The sequence below is a fragment of the Petaurus breviceps genome, unplaced genomic scaffold (assembly GCF_028583685.1).
Source record: "Petaurus breviceps papuanus isolate PSGF00001 unplaced genomic scaffold, PetGlider_PUasm1.0 221, whole genome shotgun sequence".
Classification (NCBI taxonomy): Eukaryota; Metazoa; Chordata; class Mammalia; order Diprotodontia; family Petauridae; genus Petaurus; species Petaurus breviceps.
Genome location: NW_027185877.1, coordinates 2,594,733 through 2,612,573, shown reverse-complemented (window position 1 = coordinate 2,612,573; position 17,841 = coordinate 2,594,733). Strand labels below are relative to the sequence as shown.

General features: G+C 35.9%; 1 protein-coding gene across 1 annotated transcript in view; it reads left to right on the top strand.

Moving 5' to 3' along the window:
• Positions 1–623: 623 nt before the first annotated feature.
• PTPRQ (protein tyrosine phosphatase receptor type Q) overlaps positions 624–17,841 on the top strand; it is a 291,670-nt gene continuing 274,452 nt past the window's right edge. Inside the window, exons 1-5 of the mRNA XM_069094772.1 lie at positions 624–639; positions 1,221–1,381; positions 2,229–2,340; positions 3,081–3,307; positions 7,214–7,283. Of these exons, the coding sequence (XP_068950873.1) occupies positions 624–639; positions 1,221–1,381; positions 2,229–2,340; positions 3,081–3,307; positions 7,214–7,283 (586 nt within the window). The remainder of the gene's footprint in view (positions 640–1,220; positions 1,382–2,228; positions 2,341–3,080; positions 3,308–7,213; positions 7,284–17,841) is intronic.

Genomic DNA, 17,841 nt, shown 5'->3' with positions numbered 1-17,841 from the left:
ACCTTAGTTTACTAACCTATGGGATGAGAGGGATGTACTCTTACAATTGATTTTCCTGTCACCTATGAAAAAAATACTTTCTTTTGCTGCTTGTGTGTTCACCATTGGTCTATATGTATCTGCCCAATTTGATTTCTCCCATAATAATGTTTTACTGCTCTTTTATGCACTTACGTGATATTATGCATTGGAATACTTATGGAAAATAGTCCAAAGTAATAGTGAGTTGAAAACAAGATAAGCAAAGAGAGTTTTTAAAACAATTTAAAATAAAATCAAGAGAATTAGCTTGCTATGTAATATGTCATTTCAGTTTAATGCCACATTCATTTCTTAGGTTCTATCTGTAGTCTCTAACAATGCAGGTAAAGGAAAAGCAGTATTTTCAAACTTATTTTGGCCAATAGTTTTAGGTTGAGTCTATATGAGCTATGTTTTGCAAATACTTGGCTGCAAAGTCTCTTTTTCTCCCTCTGTATTGTCTATCTGGAATCTGTGCTAAGATAAGACAACCTGACTCACTGGCAACCAATCAGGAGGCCTTTGTGTGGAAAACTCCCCTCCAGATGGCACAAACCAGCCTAAACAACTGTTCAGAAATAAAAATGAAAGCAAATGTGAAAATGTATAGAGGAAATGGTTTGGGCAGGAAGGTAGTGCCACCCACCACTGTTTCTTTTCCTAATCAAAATGGTCATTTGCTATTATAGAAAATCCAAAGCTTTCATTTGTAATGTTCATATATGAAAAAAATAAGCACATTTTATTTCATTTCCTTTCTCATTGTCTTCCTGATCGCTAATATATAGCTGAAGAGTCATATGAGTACACTGTACTACTAAACATACTTTGTATTATACTATGCTTTATACTTTAACATACATATATATGTGTATGAGTGTATATACATATGCACTATTTTAATACAATATTTGAGCTAGAGAGAATAAATTGCCAGATACAGTTTGCCAAAAATTAAACTGATCAGACCATAAGGAAATTTTCCAGAAGGAGCTACATTGTATGTGTACATACCATATAGCAGGCATTCTTGAAAAGCGTTCTTGAGATAACCAACTAAACAGAAATCACTTAATATGATTAGGTAGGGTAGCTGGTGATAAATTTTTTTGAAACACCATTTATTTAATGTTGCTTTTTCATTCTTTATCATTTTAAAATAAAGAGGTGATATTTTTAATTTGTGTTTCCATTATAAGAACCTGAAAGGCCTGAGAAACTTAAAGCCTTCAATATTTCAACACACTCCTTTTCTTTGCACTGGAGAATGCCTTCTGGACATGTGGAAAGGTATCATGTGGTTGTTGTTCCTGATGGTGGTGTTGTTGCAATCAGAGATCTTGGCCATGGGGAGTATCAGGTATAGTTCTCATGGAGGCACTTTGTTTATATGTGATACTAACAGGAAAGTTCTTTATGAAACTAATGAACCACGAAAACTCACATCTTAAGTTTTTGGTTTTTTTTTCAGTATTAGACAAAGACAAAACATTGATGCCAAATTTATGAGCATAAATTTTCGCATTGGAGGGCCGTTACTTTAACAACAGCTAGCATATCTTTTTCTTTTTCTTCAACTCTACCATAAACCTCCAGCTAGTCATCCAAGGGTTCATGAATAGTTTAACAAAGTAAGGGCAGTGCTATTGAGTAATACATGCTCATTAATTGTGTACTTGCCAGGAAGATCTGTCCTTAAATCATTAATGCAGGCAACATTTCTCTGTAAAGCCATCAATGTAATTCCACTGTCTAAAAAATGTAATAATGATGGCTTTTCTTATAATATTTATCTTACTTTTTATTGGAACTTCAGAGACACAGGTATTTCATAGTCATGCTTAACTGAGAGGGCTAGAGAATGGCTAGCTGTAAATTCTCAAGAACTCTTATTGAACGTTTCTTTCCAGTGGCAGTGAAGTCAGCAGTTTTGTAGAGTTTATATGAGACAGAGACACCAACTTATTAGTTGGTGTACTACTCTGTGACATATATGTGTGTGTATACATATATATCAATATATATTTCTATTTCAAAGTAGATTACCTGTTTTTTTAAACAGGTAACAAACTCTTTTAAACATGTTTCTTGCAATATAGTGCCTTAGTTCCCTGTAGATGTTTCTCATCAATTGTTACTTACTGATTTTAACCTCTTTTGCTTCCTTGAAAGAATTTATTGTCTTTGATTTCTCCTTGACACTACAGGTTGATGTCTCGAATGCTATTCCTGGGACGAGGTACAATGTAACCATTTCTTCAGTTTCTGCTACAACATTTGGTACTCCTATTAGTAAAATGGTGACAACAAATGTGACCAGTGAGTATAATAAACATTTCTATATTTATGTCTATCTTAATTTTTATAGATAACACATTTTAAAATTATTTTCATGTGTATTTTAGGCAGTCTAAATCCTCAGTTAAAGTTTTTGGCTTGATGAAAATGTTTACCTACATATTATGTGCATGAAAATAAAAGTATTTAGGAAAGTTTCTTACTGAGGAGAAAATGAAAATGTCCAAACAGTAGTTCTGAACCCTAATTGGATTATGATGATCATTTGGGCTCATTCTTAGACTTCTTTAATGTAATGTAGAAAGAGTGAAAATAGCTATTGTTATACCTAATTATGAATTTGAGCATCTAAAGATATAGAGTTACAATTATGCCAAATACAGTAGCATTTCTCAGCAAGGATTAGCAAACAAATAATTATGATAATATTAATGGTTGTAATAATGTGCTTTTAGTTTTAGTTTGGATTTCTTATATTAAGGATGATTTTTAAATGACTTGGCATTAAATGATGTTTGGTCTGTGATGTTTTTTTAAATGTTCCATTTTTTACATTCTTCTAAAAGAATGTTTCTGGTATTCCCCAAAGGATTTAATCATTTTTTTAAAGCATACTTCTAAAGAGAGCTGTTTCACATTGAATCCATTAGTCTCCGGGAACTTCAAAAGTCTAGGTTGGAAATAACTTTCCTTTCATATGAACTGTGAAAACACTCAAATTGTTACTTGACATTTTAATTAAAGGCATTTTGTTTTTACAGATCCAGGGCCGCCTGTGTTGCTTGCAGGTGAAAGAGTAGGGTCTGCTGGAATCCTTCTCTCTTGGAATACACCACCAAGGCCAAATGGAAGAATTAAATCATATATCATTAAGTATAAGGAAGTTTGCCCATGGATGCAAACCACCTATACACAAGTTAGAGCAAAACCGGATAGTTTGGAAGTGCTTCTAACTAATCTTAATCCTGGTACAACTTATGAAATTAAGGTAAATTTGAAAGGCTTCCTGCAAAATTTTGTATCTTGAATTAAGTGTTTGTTTAGTATTATTGGAATTAAAAGTAAAGAAACAATTTATTTGAAATCTGGCTAAAGTTCACCATATAAATTATACAGAGAACTAAGGAAAATAATGGAAAGAAGTGCTTCATTTCTGTCCTTTTCTTTGATTCTGGAACTTCAGTGAAATTGTATAGTTATTTTTAGGGGCTAGATTGAGTAAAAAATTGTTTCTATTTTCATAAGTTATATACTAAAGCAGAAGATAAAGTTTTTCCTAGTTACTTATATGAAAAATGTGTCTGATATTAATTTAATACTTTTATAAGTAAAAAAAAAAACCTGTCATTTGGTTCAGTGAAAAGAGTACTGAATTTGCAATCAAGAGTTTGAACATTGGTTTTGCCATGTACTGTTTGTGTATACTTAGACAGGAAACTTCATTTCCCTGGGCCGCAGTTTCCTCATCCAAAATGAGGGGAATGGACTAGATAATCTTTAAGGTACTTTCCAGCTATGAATCTGTGATCCTTCTGTTATATAATCATGACACTGAATTAGTCTTGTTCATTTCTCTCTATTAATTTTCCATGACCAACACCTGCATTTAAAAAAAAATTCTAGAGTTTTTATAAGCACAGATTCCATAAATGTGGTGATTTAAATATTTTAACACTTCACAGATTTTAAATGTTCCTAGTTAGGAAAAGGCTTGATTGTAGGCCCAAATAATGAGGAAATAGGTAAAAGGCAGCACTAAATTATATTAACCTTGCAAAATTATTTACAATAAAATGTGTCAGTGATGATGTTTTTCCTTGGGAAGGATAATGGAAAATTTAGATAAAACATCCAGAAGACTGCTTATTTCCTTAAAAATTTAATAAGCAGCTGACTTTTGAATATTGAAGAAAATTTGGATATAGTTCTATAGAGTTTTAAGTTTCCTTTTCATGAAAAATGTTTTATTAATTTAAAAATATTACTATCATTTCCTAATCAACCCATCCCCCAGAACCCTTCTTTGTAACAAAGTACTTTTTAACAAAGCAAAACACAACAAAACAAGAAATATGTAACTACAGTGCCCGTATCTGATGGTATAGGCCTAATTTCTTTGCCACAGAACATTTTTATACAGTTCTACAAATTTTCATAAATATAAATTCAGCTAGGTGGCAAAGTGGATAGAGTGCTGAGTCTACTGTCAAGAAAGCTCATCTTCCTAAGTTCAGATTCAGCCTCAGACACTTACTGTGTGACCCTGAGCAAGTCACTTAACCCTGTTTACCTTAGTTTCCTCATCTGTAAAATAAGCTGGAAAAAGAAATAGCAAACCACTTGAGTAATCTTTGCCAAGAAAACAACAAATAGGGTCACAAAGAGTCAGAGACAATTGAAATGAGTGAAGCACAATACATTGTCTAAAGTTCCCCTTTAAAGGTTCAAGTAATTAATTAATTTTGAAAGATCCTTTAAAATTATTATTTTTAAAACTACTGTTATAGTACTATAGTATATACTAATTATAACCCCTATTCACAAAAATAACAAACAACAATGAAAAGTAGGTAAGCAAAACAGACACGTTGCCCATGTCTGATAGCATATTCCTTTTTTTACAGCTCTATCCCCCATCTCTATCTAGAACATAAAGGGCTGGATCAACATCAGTCTTCTAGAGTCATGAACATCTATTTTATTGATATGGTTTCTTCAGGTTCTTCATATGAAGTAATTATTTTCAGGGCTATATTTTTTTTCCTGTTTTATGACATAATGAAGATTATCATAATGGTGACACGGGATAGATTGGTGGTTCTGGAGTTAGGAAGACCTGAGTTCAAATCCAGCCTCAGATGTTGCTATCTGTGTGACCCTGGCCAAGTCACTTAATCTCCATCTTGACCAGCTCCTTCAATGGTAAAATGAGGCTAATAATAGCACGTCTCTCATATGTAACAACAGCAATAACTAACATTTATATTATCTGCCAGAAACTGTGCCAAGTGTTTTATATTTATTTTCTCATTGGATCCTCACAACTCCAGGAGGGAGTTGCTGTTAATATCTCTGTTTTATAGATGAAGAAACTGAGGTGTTGTTGTGAGATCAAATGAGAAAATGTTTGTAAAGCACTTATCACAGACCCTGGAACACAGTAGGCACTGACTTAATAAATGTTTTATTCTTTCTAACTTTATGTGGCCTATACAAATTCAAGTTTCTCAATTTATGTTCAAAATTTTTGTATACCTTTTAAAATAACTATATTGACAAATTAGAGATGACAATTTGCACTGAAGTAGCATGTAATTAGAGGATTAATATGACTTTTAATTGGGGGAAAAGTAGTGTTTTTTTTTTCATTATGAGTTGCAGAACACAACTGAGCAGTTCCTCAGAGTAAGGATTTCCAGTCTCTGATATATTTATTCATTGCTTTGTTATTGTTTTTGTTTACTGTTCAGTCATGTCTGACTCTTTGAGAACCTGTGAGCCATATTGCCTATTGTAAAGATACTGGAGTATTTTGCCATTTCCTTCTCTGGGGCATTAAGAAAAATAGAGGTTAAGTGACTTGCTGAGGATCATCCAGTTATTAAGTGCCTTGGGTTGGATTTGAACTCAGATTTTCCTGCCTCTAGGCCCAGTGCTATATCCACTGAGCCACTGAGTTGTCCCATATTCATTGCTACCAATCATAAATGAATCTGAAATTGATTGTGTCAAGAACTGAACCAGGGATTTCATTAGACTAGGGAACTCCCAGATGAGGAAATTCCTTCCGCCAATGCAGATAACTATTTCCTGTGCAGCTTGTTAGATTGCCTAGAGCACTGAGAGGCTGACACCTTTTGCCAGAGTCCTAGAGGCTTAACTTGGATACTGTGTACCTTGTTCTGAAGCTGTCCCTCTCCCTACTATCCCACACTACCCCTGCAGTATTCTTATTTTTACTCTAGAAAAGTCTAAAGTTTTATAATGCTGCATTTGATTAAAGATCCATAGACCAAATAACAAACAGACCATTTTTTGTTTTCTGCATTACAGTTGCAAAGAGCTTAGCCTGGTCCTTCTAAGGGAGGTTGCTCTGGGATAATAAACACAGGCTAAATTCTTTCATGGATATTCTCAGCAGCTAATCTAAAGAAGTGCTGTTGACAGGAGGGGGAGTCAGCCATCAAGAGCTTTCTTCTTAGTCAGGCTAACAAATCTTCTCAACACAGCTTCTTGCTTTTCTCAATTCAGAGTTCTTGGGAATCATTGATTCTACCCAGAATTCCATAGTCTCACCATCTTTTCATTTTTTCACTTAAGTATCAACCAGTGGCTTCCAATGGCAGTAGTTGCTGTTGGGCATTTCTGCTCTTGAAGTATTTTAACATAACATTTTAGAAGAATGTACAATGAGAGAAGAAGCAATTCAGTATAGTGGCTAGAGAGCTGGCTTGGGAGCCAGGAAGATGTGTGATTAAGTCCCATCTGTGACACCTACTAGTCATGGGATTCTGGATGTCATAACCTGTCAGTATGGTTGGCAACACTCTAAGGGTATAGGTTGCAGAGAAGTTGTCAATTTAGGGATCTATAATGATAGAGGATATTCCTCACTTTTCGCTCCCCATATTAATAAATTATAGATCCAGTCCCCCAAATTATATGGGAGACAATTAGATTCACCTTGAGCTTGATCTATAGAAGTGCAAGGCCTAGAACTGCCCTTAATTTTATCCACTGCAAAATTCTAGGAGTATTGGAAGAACAAAAAACAAAAACTTGGTATTTTTGTAATTTGGATTTTACTTTTTTTAACTATTTATTTTTGAGAGGGTCAAAATGGTTATAATATCTAGTCCTGTAACTCAAATGCTATTCTTTTGGTTTATTTTAGGTGGCTGCTGAAAACAGTGCTGGTATTGGAATATTTAGTGAGCCATTTTTCTTCCAAACTGCAGAAAGTGGTAATTCTCCTAAACAATTCATTATTATAAATTAATTTAATTACAAATGTGTTGTTTGTCATTAGTGACTTTTAAAAAAATCTGATGTCTTGATATCCTAAATTATAATGTTCATGAATATTGGATGCTAATGTTGCTATTACTTGACTAGCAATAGAGTGAGAATCTTTTTGTAATTGTGTGAAAGTAAAGGTTAATCGTTTAAGAGATATGTTGCTCTCTTTTTTCTGTTTTTGTTGTTTAGTTGTACTTCAGTTGTTTGACTCTTTGTGAACCCATTTGTGGTTTTCTTGACAAAGATACTGGAGTGGTTTGCCATTTATTTCTTCAGCTCATTTTACAGATGAGGAAACTGAGTCAAACAGGGTTAAGTGGTTTACCTCGGGTCACACAGCTAGTAGTGGTGTGAGCCTGGATTTGAATCCAAGATGAGTCTTTCTGATTCTAGACCCAGTACTCTATCCACTGTGCTACCTAGCTGCCCCATTTTTTTATTAAAATATTTTTTTAAAAATGTACAAACATTTATTTTCTCTACCTCCCACACCCCTGAGATAGTCAAGCAAAACAAATTCCCACATAGATCATGTTCAAAAACGTTTGTTTTACTTTGAATTTTCAGTTCTTTGCTCCTCTGTTAGGAGGGAGGTAACATTCTTCATCACTGATCCTCTGGAGTCTTGGCATGTATTTCTTCCATTGGCCTCAATTGCAATTCATACGAACCTTGGTAGATGGTCCTTGTGAATCCACAAAATAAAAGAACAAATAAATAGTGATTAAATAAAATTAATGCATCTCTCCCAACTTAACTAGACTGATCCTTCTGTTTACATATAGGAATATACAATAATTTGAAGGTAGCAATCTTGTCTCTTATTCGTAGGCTTTTATAAAATTTTAAATATTGTACCACTATTACAGGGGAAAAACAGTCTTCTAAGGGGATTGTTGGCAAGAAGAGAAATTGATCCAAGTTTGGTAACTCCTAACTACTCAGCAGGAAAAGATAAACCAGGGAGGAGAAATTTCTGAGTTTACCTCTTCTTTAGAACTCTAACAGGTGAATGAAACATGAACACGAATGATTCATGTTTCTGTTTGTTGTCAGAAATGAGCTATGATCTTCAGTGGAAGAATCAGTACTCATAGGTGTCTTCTGAAGTAAGAAAAAAATTCTTTATTATACATATGGCTTCATGGTTCATATCAGAGTTGTCTGCCTTACAGTAGAGGACTTTAAATTTTCAGTACCCAACCTTTCCTTGTAAGGCTTCCAAAATCAATACACTTTTCACTAACTATCATTAAATAACGGCATAGTATTTTAGTGAGATTCTAGGGCACAAGTTAGCATCCATTTCCAGAAATCAGTCAGTCTTCAGTCTGAAATTAGTGAAAAAAAGCTGTCCATGTTCAGAGAATTTAATTCAATGATGGAAACATTTTTCATTAAGTCATTTAAAACATTCAACTTAAATATAAGTCACTGTTTAAACTTAAGTGAAAATGTTTTAAATTAATTGTATTATTTTAAACTCACCATCTGTTAATGAAAGATGTATCATTTATTTTAATTTTTTAATGAATATTTTTTCAATTCAATGAATATGTCTCAACTCAGCATGTTCTTTAAAAACCACAGAATAAACTACGTGAGGACCGTTTGTTAAATTGCTAAGGCTTAGTAAGTCATAGATTCATAGACTCAGAGGATCACAGATTTGAACTCAAGGGAACATTAGAAGCCACATAGTACAGATCTCTCACTTTATATTTGAAGAAACCAGGCCTCAGAAAGATTAAGTGGCATGCCCAGTATTGCAGAGCCATTAAACATCAAGGGTAGGATTAGAACCTGTGTCTTTCTTCTTCCAAGGTAACAATGGAGCAATTCCTCTGAATATTGTTAATAATATGTGAATAAAATATTTTACATTTTCTTTTTTTCTGAAATGCTTTACTAACATCTAGTTTACATCATTCATTTCCACAAGATTTTGAGTTACAAATTTTCTCTCCATTTTTCCCCTACCCTCCATCCCAAAATAGTGATCCCACTGGATATCCCCTCCTCCAATCTGCTCTCTTCCATATCTTCTCCCATACCCCCTCCAACTTTCCAGTAGGGCATGGTGGATCTTTTTGCTCCAGTGCTTCTATATCTTATTTCCCAGTTACATGTAAAATAATATTAATAATAGTATATATATATATATATATTAAACATTTGATTTTAAAACTTTGAATTCCAGATTCATTCCCTTCCCTGTCACGCACCCTTACTGGGAAGATAAGCAATTCAGTATAGGTTGTACATGTGTAGCTATGCAAACCATTTCCATAGTGGATATATAGATATGTATAAGACTGACTATATTTCCCTCCCTCCTATCCCACCTCCCACTTGTTCTATTCTCTACTTTGATCCTGTCCCTTTTCAAAAGTGGGTGCTTCCAACTTGCCTCCCCCCCAGTCTACTCCCCCTTCCATCATCCCCCTTTCATTCCCTTCCCCCCTACTCTTCTGTAGGGTGAGATACCCTATTTAGGGTGTATGTCATTCCCTCTCTAAGCCAAATTCAATGAGAATAAGGTTGACCCATTCCTTTTTGCCTTCCTGTTCTTTTCCTCCATTGTAACCAGTTTCCCTTGCCTCTTCTATATGAGATAGTTTACCCCATTCTGTCTTTCCCCATCTCCTCTCATTATATTCCTCTCTCACCTCTTAATTTTACCTTTTAAGTATCATCCCTTCCTATTAAATTGATCCTATACCCTCTGTCTATGTATACCTGTACACATATATACATATATTCACATATGTATTCATACTCCCATATACCATCCTATATAGACTTATATACACATATATACATACATTACTATTCATTTCAACTATTCTCATACTGAGAAAAGTTTCATAAGTTACAATTATCGTTTTTCCGTGTAGGAATGTTAATATTTCAACTTTGATAAGTTCCTTATGATTTCTTTTCCATTTTTACCTTCTCATGGTTCTCTTGTTTCTTGTATCCGAATGTCAAATTTTCTATTCAACTCTGTTTTTTTTTTTATCAAAAATGTTTGAAAGTCCTCTATTCCACTGAACGACCATATTTTCCCCTGAAATATGGTACTCAGTTTTGCTGGGTAGGTGATTCTTGGTTTTAATCCCAGCTCCTTTGACCTCTGGAATATCCTATTCCAAGCCCTTCGATCCCTCAGTGTAGAAGCTGCCAGATCCTGTGTTATCCTGATTGTGTTTCCACAATATTCAAATTGTTTCTTCCTGGATGCTTGTAATATTTTCTCCTTAATCTGTGAATTCCAGAGGAATTCTAGTTTTCTTTTTGGGATCTTTTTCAGGAGGTGATCAGTGGATTCTTTCAACCTCTATTTTGCCCTCTGGTTCTAAAACATCAGGGCAATTTTCTTTGAGAATTTCTTGAAGGATGATTTCTAGGTTCTGTTTTTGATCATGGCTTTCAGGGAGTCCAATAATTTTTAAATTATTTCTCCTGGATCTATTTTCCAGATCAGTGGTTTTTCCAATGAGATATTTCACATTGCCTTCTATTCTTTCATTTGTTTGGATCTGTTTAATAGTATCTTGATTCCTCATAAAGTCACTAGCTTCCATTTTCTCTAATCTAATTTTGAAAGAATGATTCTCTTCAGTGAGCTTTTGAGATTTTTTTTCCGTCTGGCAAATTTGGCTTTTTAAAGCATTCTTCTTCTCATTGGCTTTTTGAGCCTCTTTTGCCATTTGAGTTAGTCTATTTTTTAAGGTGTTAATTTCTTTCTTTTTTTTTTTTTAAAGCAATCGGGGTTAAGTAACTTGCTCAAGGTTACACGGCCAGTTATTATCTCTGGGTGTGGTGCTGAGTATCTGAGCCCGGACCTGATCCAGGTCATCCCGACAATGGAGACGGTGCTGTTACTCGCTGAGCCACCTGGCCGCCCCTAAGCAATTGGGGTTAAGTAACTTGCTCAAGGTTACACAGCCAGGTGTTTCTGGGTGGTTGCTAAGTGTCTGAGCCTGGGATTCGATCTCCAGGTCTTCTCAACACTGGAGCCGGTGCTCTTACTCGCTGTGCTACCTGGCCGCCCCTAAGGTGTTAATTTCTTCAATCAGGCTGTTGACTCTCATTTCATAATTTTCTTGCATAATTTTCATTTCTCTTCCCAATTTTTCTTCCACTTCTCTTATTTGGTTTTTAGAGTCCTTCTTAAGGTTCTCTATGGTGTCACTGGCTTGTATTTTTCTTGAAAGCTTTTGGTGCAGGAGTTCTGACTTTGCTGTCTTCCTGTGTTCCATGCTTTGATCTTTTTTTGTCCCCAAAATAGGAGTGTAAAATTGGATTGCTCTACTTGCTTTGCTTCTTTTGCCTGCTCATGTTGCCACTCAATTATCTGACTTTGGAGCTTTTTGCCACAGGAGGACTCTGCTGCCAGACAGAGGATCTTTGTCTCAATCACTGGGGTTTTCTCGGCTGCCAAAAATATTAGTTGAGTGCCTTTTCTGATGGCTCCACACTCTCTGGCAAGCTGGTCACACATGCCAGGACCTCCACCCTAGACTGCATTCCACATCCAAGCAGGTTAAAGCGAGAGTGATTACCCCTCAGACTGGTTGCTTGGTCCCCCTACAATCTGCAAACTAGGAGCTGAAGCTGCCACATGGTGGCAACTACATGGCCACTGCACCTCAGTGGCTTCTCCCTCCAGGGGATAATGGCCAATGCACTCCCAAACTATTAGATCCCAAAGTCCACACTGCACTGACCTCTCACTTGGCCCTTAACATCTATGGGTTGATAATTCTGAAAAGCGTCATTGCTGCTGGTGATCTGAAGTTCTTCCAGCCAATGGCTGGTTAGGCCGCCCTGAGGCTAAAATCTCATGCTCATGCGGGCCTGGGCTCAGCTCCCAGGGTGTTGAGCTGGCCACTTACTGCTGGCCTGCCGGGCTGTCCTCAGTGGCAGGTTAGGTTCTCTGTGTCATTTTGTGGTTTCTATAGATCCAAAGTTTGTTTAGAGTCATTTTTTACATGAATTGGAGGAGGTGGGAGCAGGAGCCCCACAGAAGTCCTACTCCGCCATCTTGACTCCACCTTCACATTTTCTTACAATGATTTTAATTAAAATGTGTGCAAGTAAAATTATTATGATACACTTAAATGTTCAGTCTAGGTTTTAATTCTATTTTACTAGTTTAAAAGCACCATGAGAGTAGTGCCTGTCTAAGCCTTGAATCTCTCTGGAAACTTGTTACAGTGATCTAAACATACAAGGCTTTACTTTCTAATTCAAGTAAACAAAAATTTCATTCATTCCTTCTGCATTTGTTAATCATTTAATATATGACAGGCATTACCTGCGGATTAAAATGACAAAAATGAAACAGCTCTTTCATTCAAGTAGTTTACGTTCATTTGGGGTGGGTGGAAAGTTAGTGTTGTTGCTGGAGAGAGAAGGAGAGGTTATGGGTAGGAAGTTTTCCTTGTGCTGATTAGGAAGGCTTCTAGGTTTTAGGCATTAGGAAGGACTGTATGAAGTGGAAGTGAGGAGGAAATATAGAAACACAGAACTAGAGGGTGGGCTATACTAGGGTATAGTCATCAGGATAGTTTCATTATAATATAGAGTGTGCAAAGAAACCCAGTATGCTTTCCTAGAATTACAGGCTGGAGGCAGAATTTGAAGGCTTTACAAGTAAGAAAAAAGATGGAATTTATATTTTATCACAGTTGCAAGAGGGAGCCTCTAGAACTTCTTTTTTTATTATTTATTTTTAGTTTTAAACATTCACTTTTATAAGATTTTGAGTTCCAAATTCCCCCCCCCCCTTCTTCCCCTTTCCCCAAGTTGGCAAGCAATCAGATATAGGTCATATTAAACATATTTCTACATTTGTCATATTGTGAAAGATGAATAAGAACAAAAGGGAAAAACCATGAGAAAGGATAAAAAAGAGAAAATATACTTTAATCTGCACTCAGACTCCATAGTTCTTTCTCTGGATGTGGATAACATTTTCCATCAAAAGTCTTTTGGAATTGTTAGATCATTGTATTGCCAAGAAGAGGTAAGTCATACTCTCAATCAGAGTTGATCATAGCATAATGTTGCTGTTACTGTGTACAATATTCTCCTGGTTCTGCTCACTTCACTCAGCATCAGTTCATGTAAGTCTTTCCAGGTTTTTCTGAAATCTGCCTGCTCCTCGTTTCTTATAGATATTAGTATTATAGAAAATAGTATTCTATCTTGTTCAGCTATTTTCCAATTGATGGACATCCCCTCAATTTCCAATTCTTTGCTACCAGAAAAAGAGCTGCTGTAATTTTTTTTGTACATTTGCATCCTTTTCCCTTTTTTAATGAACTCTTTGGAATATAGACCTAGTAGTGCTATTGCTGGATCAAACTGTGTGCACAATTTTATAGCCCTTTGGACATAGTTCCTGATTGCTCTCCAGAATGGTTTAATCAGCTCACAACTTCACCAACAATACCTTAGTGTTCCAATTGTCCCATATCTTCTCCAACATTTATCATTTTCCTGTCTTGTCATGTTAACCAAACTGATAGGTGTGTGGTGGTACCTCAGAGTCATTTTAATTTGCATTTCTCCAATCAATAGTGATTCATAACATTTTTTAATATGACTTTAGATAGTTGTAATTTCTTCATCTGAAAACTGCCTGTTTGTATCCTTTAACCATTTATCAATTGGGGAATGACTTGTAGTCTTATAAATTTGACTTAGTTTTCTATATATTTGACAAACGAGGCCTTTATCAGTGGCTGTAAAAATGGTTTCTTGGGGGCGGCTAGGTGGCGCAGTGAATAAAGTGCCAGCCCTGGAGTCAGGAGGACCCAAGTTTGCTTCCGGCCTGAGACACTTAACACCCACACAAAAATACTAGCCGTGTAACCTTGGGCAAGTTACTTAACCCCAATTGCCCTCCAAAAGGCAAAAAAAAAAATTGTTTCTCACATTTCTGCTTCACTTCTTATCTTGGTTTTATTGGCTTTATTTGTGCAAAACCTTTTTAATTTAATGTAATAAAAATTATCCACTTTGTATCTCATCATGTTCTCTCTCTTGTTTGGTTATAAGTTATTCTTTCCCTTCTCCATAGATCTGACAGGTAAACTATTTCTTTTTTTTATTGTTATTATTATTATTAGATTTATTCTTTTTTAACTTTAATTTATTAATTTGTTTGTTTCCTTTTAGTTTACAGGATTCAATTCCACAATTCCTTGAATTTCACATTTTGTCCTCCTCCCTCCCCTCCCCCCATGGCGGCTTATTATCAAGTATAGGATCTGTAAATACTTTCACATTATACAATGGTCAGGTTATTAGGATGGATTGTACCAGCTGGAATGAAAAATGGTAAAGAGGACATAAAATCAAATAAGAGAATGAAAAAGATCAGGTATTTTGCTTCCACCTGGATATAAATTTAGTTCTTTCTATTTCTTTCTCTGGATGCAAGTTTTTCTCTCCATCATGCGTCTTTTGGGATTGACTTATATCCCTGTATTGTTGAGAAGAGTCCAGTCTATCAAAGTTGGTCATCACACATACGTTGTGTCTGTAATTGTGTACAAATTCCTCCTGGTTCTACTCTTCTCACTCAGCATCAGTTCTTTTAAGCCTCTCCAGGTAAATATGAAGACCACCTGCTCCCCGTTTCTTATGGTGCAATAGTATTCCATAACATGCATATACCACAACTTGTTCAGCCATTCCCCAATTGATGGGCACCCCCTTAATTTCCAATTCTTTGCCACAACAAAAAGAGCTGCTATAAACATTTTTGTACATATGGGTCTTTCTCCCATTTCTATAATCTCTTTGGGATATAACCCTAGGAGTGGTATTGCTGGATCAAAGGGTATGAAAGTATTTATAGCCCTTTGGGCATAATTCCAGATTGCTCTCCAGAAAGGCTGGATCAGTTCACAACTCCACCAACAATGCATTAGTGTTCCAGTTTGCCCACATCCTCTCCAGCATTTGTCATTTTCCTGTTTTGTCATCTTAGCCAATCTGACTGGTGAGATGTGGTACCTCAGAGTTGTTTTGATTTGCATTTCTCTAATCAATAGTGAATTAGAGCATTTCTTCATGTGCTTATAGATAGCTTTAATTTCTTTCTCCGAAAACTGCCTGTTCATATCCTTTGACCATTTATCAATTGGGGAATGACTTGTATTCTTATAAATTTGACTCAGTTCTCTGTATATTTTAGAGATGAGTCCTTTGTCAGAGACATAGGTTGTAAAGATTCTTTCCCAATTTCCCACCTCCCTCTTAATCTTGGTTACATTGGCTTTATTTGTACAGAAACTTTTCAATTTCATGTAGTCAAAATTATCCATTTTACATTTTATATGTTCTCTAATTCCTGTTTCGTCATAAAGTCATTCCCTCTCCACAAGTCTGATAGGTAAACTATTCCTTGTTTTAGCAGACTGCTTACAGTATCAACCTTTATACCTAGATCATGCACCCATTTAGACTTGATTTTGGTATATGGTGTTAGATAATGGTCTATGTCCAGTTTCTGCCATACTATATTCCAGTTTTCCCAGCAGTTTTTGTCAAAACAGTGAGTTCTTATCCCAAAAACCAGGGTCTGGGGGTTTATCGGTAAACTATTTCTTGCTCTTCTAATTTGCTTGTGATATCACCCGTGATGTCGAAATCATGTTCCCATTTTAATCTTATCTGGGTGCATGATATAAGATGTTGGTCTGGTTTCTGCCATTCTACTTTCTACTTTTCCCAGCAGTTTTTGACTGCAGTGTGTTGTGTACCTAACCGATTCCACTGATCTGTCACACTGTTTCTTAGTCAGTACCAAGTAATTTTGATTAGAAATTCTTAATCAGGAGGATTTCATGGTCAGACCTGCGCTTTAGGAATATTCATTTGTTAGTTGTGTGGTTGTTGGATTGCAGGGAAGAAACACTAGAGGCAAGGAGACTCATTAGGAAGCTAAGGTGAAGGTGAGAGATAATGAGGTCTGGAAATAGGGTAATGGCTATGTGAGTAGAGAGGAGGGAATATATGTGAGATATATTGTGGAAGTAGATTCAGCAGCTTCTAGAAGAGACAGCTAGCTGGCACTGGACAGAGCACTGCGACTGGAGTCAGGAAGACTATCTCAGTAAGTTCAAATTCAGTCATAGACACTTATTAGCGGGTGACACTGGGCAAGCCACAAATCTTTTGGCCTCAGTTTCCCCGTCTGTAAAATGAATTGAAGAAAGAAATGACAAACCACTTTAGTATCTTTGTCAAGAACATCTGAAATGGGGTCATGAAGAGTCATATAAAACTGAACAACAACAAGAATCAGCAAGACTTGGCAACTACTTGTATGTAAGAAGGAGGTAGGAAGTAAAGAGGTGAAGATAATTCAAAGGTAGTGAACTTGGTAACTGGAAGAATAGTGGTGTCCTCATCAGAAACGTGCAAGTTAGAAAGAGTGAAGGCATAGTAGAAAAGCTCAGTCTTTTGGTAGGTTCTAGATTAATTTAGGAAGACACTGGGAAAAATTAGTGATCCAGTTTGTTTGGAATGTAGAGTTAAGTTAATGAGAGTAATGCAAAATAAAGGTGGAAAAGTGGATTGGAACCGAAGTGTTTTAAAACTGAGGGTTTTAAAATCAGCTATTTAGTCAATCCACAAGCATTTATTAAGTTCTTATTAGGTTCCAAGACTATGATAAGTATCAGGAATATAAAGAAAAGTAAAAACAGTCCTGCCTTCATGGAGCTTATATTTTAATGGGGGGGGATATAACAAGCAAATAACTAAATACATTGTTCTATATGCACATCCCCACCCCCTTTGCCTGCTCCTTGAACCCAGGACAATACTAGGAACAAAATAAGCCTCAAATTAAGTTTACTGTCTGTTGAATGAAGGATGGTTGGAAAAAGGAGAGGCTGTAGTCAGTGAGATAATTTCTGAACCTATTTCAGTAGTCTAGGAAGAGATGATAAGGGTCTAAAGTAAGGTAGTGGTGTATGAATGTAGGTGGAAGAAAGCATACAAGAGAGATTACTAAATTAGAAATATATAGGAGTTGGCAAAAAATATCCCTAATTGATGTTTGGAGGGAGGGAAAAGAAATTATCAAAGATAGTTCAATTATCTCTAGTCTGGATGAATGAGATCAAATATGAGCTCTTCTGTTCTTCATTTAAAGCCTTACACAACATAGCTTATGTGTATCTTTCCCGTATTCTTGTGCATTATTTCCATCTATGCATTCTCTGTTCTAGCCCATCTTGGAGTACTTGCTTATCCTCACATATGACACCTTTTCTCCCATCCCCATCCCTTCTAAATGGTTTTATTCCATGACTTGAATACCCTTCTTCCTCACCTGTGCCTGTATGAATCCCTGGTTCCTTCAAGTTTCAATTCAGGTGCCATCATTCATATGAGACCTTTCCTAGTATCCCCTAGTTGCCAGTGGCTTCCCATCTAATATTACCTTACTTGTGTTTTTTTATGTCTCTCACA